Raw genomic sequence first — 12,030 nt, 5'->3', positions numbered from 1 at the left:
GGCTGTTATGTCTAGTCTATGAGACCAGGCTGTTATATCGAAGGATTGCCTTTGGTTTGTCAGTTTGCACATGCACAGTTCGGTTTGAGACTACCATTAGACCTCATGATGTGTTTCTAAGCATGACTTTAGCTAGCCAACCTCGCCATGACATCGTTTACAAGTTTGCGGACTAAACTCCACCTCCTTCGGTGATGAACTTTACCAATAGAGCCCCACGTTGGAGGTGTTATGTTACCCATAAAACCTAGCGGACAAACCGGGAAATGGTTCAATCGTTTCTCCACCATTTATTTTTCCCGTAGGGGAATTTAGAAACACTTAAAATAAGGGCTATTTTTTGTGTAGGGTTACCCTGGAGTGACGTTTTGATAATCGTGTAAATCTCTCTCGGGCAAGGTGAAATATCAATATTTTCTGCTCTATTTACTTCTAAAATGCTAATCAGCATTAGAGTAGACATCATGCAAGACTACAAATCTCTTCAAGTTCTTGAACGTCATATCGAGCTGACACCTTTGCTAACAGGTATTGTGTCAATTTAAAACTTGCACAAGACAGTTCACAGAATTGCAGAGACCAGGTTTGTGGAATCTAGCTCGACTTCATCAATTCGCCCAAGGTCAATACTTTAAAAAAATAAATGTATTATGAAACACCGACTTTGTACCTATGTTTGTCCTCTGTATTCGGTTGCCTTTCTTTGTTTGCTGAATCCATACTTTTTCAATAAACATTGAATACAACCACCGACTGTTTCCTTGTTGAGATTCAATTGTCACATGCACATTTGCGCTGAGTTGCCATCTTAGAGCAAGAGCAAACTGTTGGTGGTTGTATTTGATTAACGATTGTTAAAAAAGTATGGGTTTAAATCATAAAAAAAAAATATATGTTTTCGGCTCCACAACGTTGGTGAAGTCCGAGAGGAAGAGAGGCCCAACTCAGCAGAAAATCTGTCTCATATTCAGGCTGTATCACAACCGGCCGTGATTGGGAGTCCGTTAGGGCAGCGCACAATTGGCCCAGTGTCTTTCCGAGTTTGGCCGGTGTAGGACGTCATTGTAAATAAGAATGTGTTTTTAACGGACTTGCCTTGTTAAATAAAGGTTCAATTAAAATATTATAATATTTTACAAAAGTATCCAGACCCTTTGCGATGAGACTCGAAATTGAGCTCAGGTGCATCCTGTTTCCATTGATCATCCTTGAGATGTTTCTAGAAATAAATAAAGGTTAAAAATATATATGTATATATATTTAACATTTTGAATGGGTTATCCACATTGCAATGTTTTGAAATGCGGGCTTTTATTTTGAAGGTTTATTCAATGCCGTACAGATGTGACGTCATCATTTGTGGAGCGATCCCCTCACATGACCAGAAGACGGAAGTGGCATTTGAAGCCTCGTAAACAATCGCTCTCTGACTGTCTCTTTCAAACAAACCGTGATACAAACGAAAAGAAGAAAAGAAAACCACAATTTAATCGTGTTTTATCAAGATCTAAGTTGGGATAGTCACAGGGGTCTCTGCTCGTCGAACTGTGAGACGGTAGGAGAGAGCGAGAGAGATGGGTCTGTCAGAGAAAGAAGAGTGTGTCTTGTTGGATCAAAAGCTGCTTGTCTTTATGGACCAACTGGAGCTGCTGGAGGAGAAACGAGAGAGACTCAACTCTCTAATAGAACAGGTATAGGATGGAAATTACATGATGTATCAAGGGCTAGACTGTCTTTGATGTCTTGATCAGAGGCTTTATATTATGGCTTTACATTGTGTGTGTGTGTGTGTGTGTGTGTGTGTGTGTGTGTGTGTGTGTGTGTGTGTGTGTGTGTGTGTGTGTGTGTTTTACAGGGATGGTTCTCCATATCCAAAGCGAGGTATTCGATGGGCAACAAGCAGGTGTCTGCTCTGCAGTATGGGAGTGAGATGGAACCTCTGGTCCGAGTGCACACCAGGTACGAAGGAGATGCGCTTAGCCAAAGACTGTATTAACCTTATAAACCATCTATAACCATCTCCAGGGATGCAAACTAGTCACCTTTCAGCGAAATTCGCCGTTTGGATCCGATGAGAAACGTTTGGGGGTGGGATTTGGATCACTACTGGCTGTAAGCGAACGAGCGATCCGCGTTTGGAGCAATACTCTGCTGTATCCAAGGCTCAGCCAATATACCGGCTGCTGTATCCAAGGCTCAGCCAATATACCGGCTGCTGTATCCAAGGCTCAGCCAATATACCGGCTGCTGTATCCAAGGCTCAGCCAATATACCGGCTGCTGTATCCAAGGCTCAGCCAATATACCGGCTGCTGTATCCAAGGCTCAGCCAATATACCGGCTGCTGTATCCAAGGCTCAGCCAATATACCGGCTGCTGTATCCAAGGCTCAGCCAATATACCGGCTGCTGTATCCAAGGCTCAGCCAATATACCGGCTGCTGTATCCAAGGCTCAGCCAGTCATTCACATAACAACAGAATGCAGCACTCGACTGAAGAGAGAAGAGAACCAATTTGCTAGTTACAGACTCAGCACTCTGGAAAGACAGCAGCAGTTTGCAAAGGCAGTTTGCCTGTTACAGCAGCACGTCCCTGAACGATAACAAAGAGGTTGGTGAGAAGCCAGATCGCGAACGGGGTGAGAAGGTGATGAAGCAAACTCCATTTGGAAAGTTTGAGGTGTGGTGGAAAAAGTATTGTTAGCATTGTTTAGTATCTTGCTATAGTAGCTGGATCCAATTCTCTGTCAGTTAACAAGAGTAATGTTGAGCAACATTAGCCAACTTTAGCCAGCTGATCAAATAATTGAGTTTATGGTGTGAAAATTAGCTGGCTGCTAATAAAGTCAGACAGCTAGCTAGCTAACGTTACAACATCAGATGAGCTAACGTTAGTAACCTAACCAATTCGCTATAGTATTAACTGTTATACGATTCCTTGCCGTTCCTCAAGTATTAACGAGTTAGTTGTTTAAGCGATCAGTGTGAAATGTTAACCAAACTCAGCAAAAAAAGGAACGTCCCTTTTTCAGGACCCTGTCTTTCAAAGATAATTTGTAGAAATCCAAATAACTTCACAGATCTTCATCGTAAAGGGTTTAAACACTGTTTTCCATGCTTGTTCAATGAACCATAAACAATTAATGAACATGCACCTGTGGAACGGTCGTTAACACACTAACAGCTTACAGACGGTAGGCAATTAAGGTCAGTTATGAAAACTTAGGACACTAAAGAGGCCTTTCTACTGACTCTGAAAAACACCAAAAGAAAGATGCCCAGGGTCCCTGCTCATCTGCGTGAACGTGCCTTAGGCATGCTGCAAGGAGGCATGAGGACTGCAGATATGGCAAAAGCAATAAATTGTAATGTCAGTACTGTGAGATGCCTAAGACAGCGCTACAGGGAAACAGGATGGACAGCTGATCGTTCTCGCAGTGGCAGACCACATGTAACAACACCTGCACAGGATCGGTACATCCGAACATCACACCTGTGGGACAGGTGCAGGATGGCAACAACAACTGCCCGAGTTACACCAGGAACGCACAAACCTTCCATCAGTGCTCAGACTTTTCGCAGTAGGCTGAGAGAGGCTGGACTGAGGGCTTGTAGGCATGTTGTCTGGTGAGGACCTGCCTTACATCACCGGCAACAACGTCAACTATGGGCACAAATCCACCATCGCTGGACCAGACAGGACTGGCAAAAAGTGCTGTTCACTGACAAGTCGTGGTTTTATCTCACCAGGGTTGATCCTGTCATCCTGACATGACCCTCCAGCATGACAATGCCACCAGCCATACTGCTCGTTCTGTGTGTGATTTCCTGCAAGACAGGAATGTCAGTGTTCTGCCATGGCCAGCGAAGAGCCCGGATCTCAATCCCATTGAGCACACCTGGGACCTCAATGGGATTGAGATAAATTATGCCAACAAAGGGTATCATGCTCTGCTGGCACATTGTAGAACAGATGTCCACAGGTAGAAAATGTACAATGTAATAATGTGTAGTGTAGCCCAAAGGTATTGCTTTTGTTGTATTGAATTTGACAGTAACACTTGTGTGTGAGTGAGGAAGGATTATTAAATGTTTTACTCAGTTAACGTTATTTTTCCACACATGAAGCCTTGTGCACTTGATCAATGTCTCCTATAGTGGCCACTATAATAGAGCAAAAATAGAATGCCTGTTTGTTTCATTCTATTTCTACTTTAAGATGTTTTCTTCCTATTTTCAATATTTAGATGTGTGTGGTCACAAGCATTCTATTATAAAGGCTGTCATGGCTAACTGCAATATTAGTGTATTGTTTTTTTCTCAAGACTTGAGTGTCATTTGCAGTAAAGTTTAGGTAACAAATAACATTGGATTGTTTTCTTTACATTTTTTAGATGTGAGTTCGGTTCACACTAAACACTTTTTATTTAACACACAGAGACTGATCATGTAGATCATATTGCAAAAATCTCTGAAGCTGGAGACTCACATCTCCCTCACTAGCTTTAAGCACCAGCTGTCAGAGCAGCTTACAGATCACTGCACCTGTACATAGATGGGCTGTTTACAGATGGGCTATCTACCTACCTCATCCCCATACTGGTATCTATTTATTTATTTATTTTGCTCCTTTGCACCCCATTATCTCTACCTGCACATTCATCTTCTGCTGATCTACCATTCCAGTGTTTAATTGCTATATTGTAATTACTTCGCCACCATGGCCTATTTATTTCCTTTACCTACCTCATTTGCACTCACTGTATATAGATTTTTCTTTTGTTCTACTGTATTATTGACTGTATGTTTTGTTTATTCCATGTGTAACTCTGTGTTGTTGTATGTGTCGAATTGCTACACTTTATCTTGGCCAGGTCGCAGTTGCAAATGAGAACTTGTTCTCAACTAGCCTGCCTGGTTAAATAAAGGTGAAATAAATAAATATTCTTTGTTGTTTAATTAGTTGAAACCTGCATTAACCCCTAGCAGGGATTTTTCGCATTGCAAAACAAAAGTGTCACCTTTTTGGGCCCTCACCAGTTTGCATCCCTGACTATAACTTAGCGACATCGATTCCATACAACTTTATTTAGGCTGTCAGTTCTCACCATTCAATGGACTCAAACTTCAAAGGCATGTCTGTTTATCAACTCTGTGTAATGTGTGGTAGAGGGTATATCTGGGATAATAATGATGTTAGTGTGTCGTAGGACTCTGGAGAGTGGTGAGGCCGAGTTCCAGACAAAGAGAAGGACGCTGAAGTCTCCTGAAGAGAGACAGGTGGAGGACATTGGACCTAAAGACAAGGAGGGTAATGGAGCACCACTGACTAGTGTAGGCTGTGTCTTCTCCATATGCCAACTACAGGCCTTTAAAAGGGATAGGTCAATAGTACTGTATATAGTGCATTCGGAAAGAATTCAGACCTTCCAACAGACCCTTTACTCAGTGCTTTGTTGAAGCACCTTTGACAGCGATTACAGCCTCAAGGCAAATCAAATTGTATTTGTCACATGCGCCGAATACAACAAGTGTAGACCTTACCGTGAAATGCTTACTTACAAGCCCTTAACCAACAGTGCAGTTCAAGAAAAGTTAAGAAAATATTAACCAATTTAAATAAAGTAAAAAATTATTGAAAGTAACACAATAAAATCACAATAACGAGGCTATATACAGGGGGTACCGGTACCAAGTCAATGGGTGTGGGGGGGGGGTACAGGTTAGTCGAGGTCATTTGTACATGTAGGTAGGGGTTTTGTGACTATCCATAGATAATTAACAGCGAGTAGCAGCAGTGTACAAAACCAATGGAGGGGGGGTGTCAATGTAAATAGTCCGGTGGCCATTTGATTAATTCTTCAGCAGTCTTATGGCTTGGCTCTCTGGTACCTCTTGCCGTGCGGTAGCAGAGAAAACAGTCTATGACTTGGGTGACTGGAGTCTCTGACAATTTTTTGGGCTTTCTTCTGACACTGCCTATTATAGAGGTCCTGGATGGCAGGAAGCTTGGCCCAAGCTAGGCCATTCGCACTACCCTCTGTAGCGCCTTACGGTCAGATGCCGAGCAGTTGCCATATCAGGCGGTGATGCAACCAGTCAGGATGATCTCGATGGTGCAGCTGTAGAACTTTGAGGATCTGGGGACCCATGCCAAATCTTTTCAGTCTCCAGAGGGGGAAAAGGTGTTGTTGTGCCCTCTTCACGACTGTCTTGGTGTGTTTGGACCATGATAGTTCGTTGGTGATGTGGACACCAAGGAACTTGAAACTCTCGACCCGCTCCACTACAGCCCTGTCGATGTTAATGGGGGCCTGTTCGGCCCGCCTTTACCTGTAGTCCACGATCAGTTCCTTTGTCTTGCTCACATGCTTGAAACATGTAGGTATTACAGGCTCAGTCAGGGAGAGGATGAAAATGTCAGTGAAGACACTTGCCAGTGGCTCCGTGCATGCTTTGAGTACACATCCTGGTAATCCATCTGTCTCCGCGGCTTTGTGAATTTTGTTGGCTACCGAGAGCGTTATCACACAGTCGTCCAGAACAGCTGGTGCTCTCGTGCATGCTTCAGTGCTTCTTGCCTCGAAACGAGCATAAAGGGCATTTAGCTCGTCTGGTAGGCTCGGGTCACTGGGCAGCTCGCCACTGTGCTTCCCTTTGTCGTCTGTATAGTTTGTCTTCGTCTTCATTACAAAGTATGTGTTCTAATCACGCTGCGCTTTGGTCTCCTCCATACGACGAACGTGACAGTACTTTGCTCCGTTCATCTTTCCCTCGATCCTGACTAGCTGTGCAGCAATGCTCCCTATCCAACCTGACAGAGCTTGAGAGGATCTGCACAGAAGAATGGGAGAAATTCCCCAAATAGAGATGTGCCGAGCTTGTAGCGTCATACCCAAGAAGACTCGAGGCTGTAATCGCTGCCAAAGGTGCTTCAACAAAGTACTGAGGAAAGTATGAATGCTTATGTAAATGTGATATTTCTTAGCTTTTTCATTATGGGGTATTGTGTGTAGAGTGAGGGGATACAACATTTCATCCATTTTTCGAATAAAGCTAACGTAACAAAATGTGGAGGGGTCTGAATACTTTCTGAATGTAGCATTACTTAGTATGTCACTGAGAAATACGTTTATATTGAATTATTTGGAGATATGTCTTGGGTTCGTTAACTTTGGATACTTGTTAGTGCCACTAAATGCATGTAAAATATTGATGGGAGACTCTGTTACGGAGGAATGGAAATGCTTTTTTTTAGGCTGGATCATGTTGTTGTATGTTTCAATTATGTAATGTATTGATTGTTGCTGCTGCCTTTGCCAGATCACCCTTGAAAGGCCCAGCGTGTCCCCAGGCACTCTCATTTGTTGACTTCTGTAACCGAAAAAGCCTTGGTTTCATGCATATTAACATGAGATGTCTCCTCCCTAAGTTTGTTTTACTCACTGCTTTAGCACACTCCGCCAACCCTGATGGCCACCAAAAAGTCTGAGATTTCCATCCCCAACTACAACATTTTCCATCAAGATAGAACTGCCAAATTTGCAGAGATAGCCTGCAAATTTCTGTCATACTTTCCACGTCTATGCCCAAACAGTTCGAGCTTCTAATTTTAAAAATGAATCTCTCCAGAAATGTCTCTCACTGTTGCTGCCTGTTATTGGCCGCCTGTTATTGACCCCTCTCAGCTCCCAGCTCTGCCCTGGACACCATATGTGAAATGATTGCACCCCATCTATCTTCAGAGTTCGTTCTGCCAGGTGACCTAAACTGGGATGTGCTTAACACCCCGGCCATCCTACAATCTAATGCCCTCAACCTCACACAAATGATCAAGGAACCCGCCAGGTACAACCCTAAATCCGTAAATATGGGCACCCTCATAGATATCATCCTGACCAACTTGCCCTCCAAATACACCTCTGCTGTTTTCAATCAGGTTCTCAGCGATCACTGCCTCATTGCCTACATCCGCTATGGGTCTGCAGTCAAACGAGCACCCCTCATCACCGTCAAACGCTCCCTAAAACACTTCTGCGAGCAGGCCTTTCTAACCGACCGGGTATCCTGGAAGGATATTGACCTGATTCCGTCAGTTGAGGATGCCTGGTCATTCTTTAAAAGTAATTTCCTCACCATCTTAAATAAGCGTGATTGCAGATGTTCTGAAAGAGCTGCAAAACCTGGACCCGAACAAATCAGCTGGGCTAGACAATCTAGACCCTCTCTTTCTAAAATTATCTTCCGCCATTGTTGTAACCCCTATTACTAGTCTGTTCAACTTCTCTTTTGTATTGTCCGATATCCCTAAAGATTAGAATGCTTCCGCGGTCATCCCCCTCTTCAAAGGGGGTGACACTCTAGACCCAAACTGTTATAAACCTATATCCATCTTGCCCTGCCTTTCTAAGGTCTTCGAAAGCCAAGCCAAATAAACAGATCACTGACCATTTCGAATCCCACCGTACCTTCTCTGCTGTGCAATCTGGTTTCCGAGCTGGTCATGGGTGCACCTCAGCCACGCTCAAGGTCCTAAACGATATCATAACCGCCATCGATTAAAAGACAGTACTGTTCAGCCATCTTCATCAAACTGGCCAAGGCTTTCGACTCTGTCAATCACCGTATCCTTATCGGTAGACTCAACAGCCTTGGTTTCTCAAATGACTGCCTCGCCTGGTTCACCAACTACTTCTCAGACATAGTTCAGTGTGTAAAATCGGATGGCCTTTTGTCTGGACCTCTGGCTGTTTCTATGGGGGTACCACAGGGTTCAATTCTCGGGCCGACTATTTTCTCTGTCTATATCAACGATTTCGCTCTTGCTGCGGGTGATTCCCTGATCCACCTCTACGCAGACGACACCATTCTGTATACATCTGGACCTTCTTTGGACACTGTTAACTAACCACCAAACTGTGTTAACTAACCTCCAAACAATCCCCAAAACCAACTCCTCTTTTGGCCGCCTTTGCTTCCAGTTCTCTGCTGCCAATGATTATATTTCCCTCACTAACTTTAAACATCAGCTATCTGAGCAGCTATCCGATCGCTGCAGCTGTACATAGCCCATCTGTAAATAGCACACCCAATCTACCTACCTCATCCCCATATTGTTTTTATTTACTTTTCTGCTCTTTTGCTCACGAGTATTTCTACTTGCACATCATCATCTGCTCATCTATCACTCCAGTGTTAATTTGCTAATCTGTAATTACTTCACTACTATTGCCTATTTATTGCCTACCTCACGCTATTTGCACACACTGTATATAGACTTTATTTTTTTCTATTGTGTTATTGACTGTACACTTGTTTATTCCATGTGTAACTCTGTGTTGTTGTTTGGGTCCTTTGAGACTGGGTCACAAAGGGCTTTTCCTGGTTAAATAAAGGTTAAAAAATTAAGTCCCCTCATCTGACTGTATGTTTGTTGGATCTACAGGTGTGAGGAGAAGAGTGAAGACGCAGGAGGTCCCAGAGATAGACCAGAGTGACAACAAGCATCCGTGGACAGAGACTGAGCCGGCTCCCTCCTCCAAACCTGAACCCAACCCCCAGCAGGACCCACTGAAGTGGTTTGGAATCCTGGTGCCTCAGACCCTGAAACAGGCCCAGGCCTCATTCAAACAGGGTAGGCTGTCTGATAGGATGGATGAAACAAGTTGGGGTCTGTCTGGTAGGATGGTTGCCTTCCGTCTTAGAGCATGTACCAGTATGGATGAAACATTTATTTTCCCTTCTCTTCTTCTCTCCCCTTCCACCTCCTCCCTTCTACCCTCCTCCCCCATCCAACCTCTCCCTTCTCCCCTCCTCCTCCTCTCCCTTCCCCTTTCTCCCACCCTTCTCCCCCTCTCCCATGTACCCTCTTCTCCCCCTCTCCCTCTGTCCCCTCCTCCCCTCTCTCTTTTCCCCTCCTCACCCCTCTCCCTTGTCCCCTCCTCACCCCTCTCCCTTGTCCCCTCCTCACCCCTCTCCCTTGTCCCCTCCTCACCCCTCTCCCTTGTCCCCTCCTCACCCCTCTCCCTTGACCCCTCCTCACCCCTCTCCCCCTTGTCCCCTCCTCACCCCTCTCCCCCTTGTCCCCTCCTCACCCCTCTCCCTTGTCCCCTCCTCACCCCTCTCCCTTGTCCCCTCCTCACCCCTCTCTCCCTTGTCCCCTCCTCACCCCTCTCCCCCTTGTCCCCTCCTCACCCCTCTCCTCCTTGTCCCCTCCTCACCCCTCTCCTCCTTGTCCCCTCCTCACCCCTCTCCCCCTTGTCCCCTCCTCACCCCCTTGTCCCCTCCTCACCCCTCTCCCTTGTCACCTCCTCACCCCTCTCCATTGTCCCCTCCTCACCCCTCTCCCCCTTGTCCCCTCCTCACCCCTCTCCCCCTTGTCCCCTCCTCTCCCCCTTGTCCCCTCCTCACCCCTCTCCATTGTCCCCTCCTCACCCCTCTCCCCCTTGTCCCCTCCTCACCCCTCTCTCCCTTGTCCCCTCCTCACCCCTCTCCCCCTTGTCCCCTCCTCTCCCCCTTGTCCCCTCCTCACCCCTCTCCCCCTTGTCCCCTCCTCACCCCTCTCTCCCTTGTCTCCTCCTCTCCCCTCTCTCCCTTGTCTCCTCCTCTCCCCTCTCTCCCTTGTCCCCTCCTCTCCCCTCTCTCCCTTGTCTCCTCCTCTCCCCTGTAGTGGTAGAGTTGTCAGCGGAGGTGGCTACTCTCCAGTCTACAGTCCTGACCACCAGACAACAGTTGCAGATGAAACAGAAGAGCAGCAGCCAGACCCCGGACCTGACTGACTGACTGACAGACTGACCTGACTGACTGACTGACAGACTGACCTGACTGACCTGACTGACCTGACTGACAGACTGACCTGACTGACAGACTGACCTGACTGACCTGACTGACCTGACTGACCTGACTGACCTGACTGACCTGACTGACAGACTGACCTGACTGACAGACTGACAGACTGACCTGACTGACTGACTGACAGACTGACCTGACTGACCTGACTGACCTGACTGACAGACTGACCTGACTGACCTGACTGACAGACTGACCTGACTGACAGATGAACCAGACGGACAGAAGGACCAGACGGACAGACGAACCAGGCTGACCAGACGGACCACACTGACCAGACTGACCTGACTGACCTGACTGACCTGACTGACAGACTGACCTGACTGACAGACTGACCTGACTGACCTGACTGACAGACTGACCTGACTGACAGACTGACCTGACTGACCTGACTGACCTGACTGACAGACTGACCTGACTGACAGACTGACCTGACTGACAGATGAACCAGACGGACAGAAGGACCAGACGGACAGACGAACCAGGCTGACCAGACGGACCACACTGACCAGACTGACCTGACTGACCAGATCATGGTTTAGCGTACACAGCCACTCTCTCCCACATAGTATAGTAGTACTTCTGTCTAGAGCCCTTTATACAAAGGCTGAGGGGGCTGCAGCACCCCTGATGAATAAATACAAAATATACAAATAATAAAATATACATCTTTTTTTATCACAATTTGTGAACTTTATTACGCCTCTATTAGCGGAGAGAAATACTCAAGATATACCCCTGCTACCTATACGTACATGTAGCTAATAGGGGTAAAGATATGTTGAGGTAGATATGTACAGTACCAGTCCAAAGTTTGGACACCTACTCATTCAAGGGTTTTACTTTATTTTTTACTATTTTCTATAATAATAGTTAAGACATTAAAACTATGAAATAACACAAATGGAGACATGAAAAGTGTTAAACAAATCTAAATATATTTGAGATTATTCAAAGAAGGGAAGGCATGTAGCCTAGTGGTTAGAGCGTTGGGCCAGTAACCGATAGGTTGCTGGATCGAATCCCCGAGATGACAAGGTAAAAATCTGTCGTTCTGACCCTGAACAAGGCAGTTAACCCACTGTTCCCCGGTAGGCCGTCATTGTAAATAAGAATGTGTTCTTAACTGACTTTCCTAGTTAAATAAAAAAGCCACCCTTTGCCTTGATGACAGCTTTGCACA

At 45.7% G+C, this 12,030-nt stretch overlaps 1 protein-coding gene across 3 annotated transcripts; it reads left to right on the top strand.

Moving 5' to 3' along the window:
• The first annotated feature begins 243 nt into the window (after positions 1 to 243).
• vma22 (vacuolar ATPase assembly factor VMA22) lies at positions 244 to 11,531 on the top strand. 3 transcript variants are annotated; one of them, XM_090204103.1, is made up of 7 exons: positions 244 to 528; positions 1,323 to 1,691; positions 1,856 to 1,959; positions 5,210 to 5,310; positions 9,445 to 9,633; positions 10,669 to 10,769; positions 10,890 to 11,531. In XM_090204103.1, exons 2-7 carry the CDS (start codon positions 1,575 to 1,577, stop codon positions 10,935 to 10,937), a joined length of 660 nt encoding a protein of 219 aa, XP_090060229.1. In that variant the 5' UTR covers positions 244 to 528; positions 1,323 to 1,574; the 3' UTR covers positions 10,938 to 11,531. The 3 variants fall into 3 exon arrangements, with proteins under 3 accessions (XP_090060229.1, XP_090060230.1, XP_090060228.1); XM_090204104.1 differs by having other exon boundaries at positions 10,820 to 11,531; XM_090204102.1 differs by having other exon boundaries at positions 10,669 to 10,778; positions 10,820 to 11,531.
• The last annotated feature ends 499 nt before the right edge of the window (positions 11,532 to 12,030 follow it).

This window comes from Oncorhynchus mykiss, chromosome 16, assembly GCF_057628025.1.
Source record: "Oncorhynchus mykiss isolate SJ-2025 chromosome 16, ASM5762802v1, whole genome shotgun sequence".
NCBI lineage: Eukaryota > Metazoa > Chordata > Actinopteri > Salmoniformes > Salmonidae > Oncorhynchus > Oncorhynchus mykiss.
Note: the sequence above shows the minus strand (reverse complement) of the source record. Positions and strands in the feature narration are given on the sequence as shown.

What these genes read in the sequence shown, in the direction of transcription:
- vma22 (XM_090204103.1), top strand. Translation starts at nt 1,575, where the DNA reads ATGGGTCTGTCAGAGAAAGAAGAGTGTGTCTTGTTGGATCAAAAGCTG. An exon ending in CTGGTCCGAGTGCACACCAG is followed by an intron (nt 1,960 to 5,209) that starts GTACGAAGGAGA and finishes AGTGTGTCGTAG; the next exon opens with GACTCTGGAGAGTGGTGAGG. An exon ending in CCAGGCCTCATTCAAACAGG is followed by an intron (nt 9,634 to 10,668) that starts GTAGGCTGTCTG and finishes TCTCCCCTGTAG; the next exon opens with TGGTAGAGTTGTCAGCGGAG.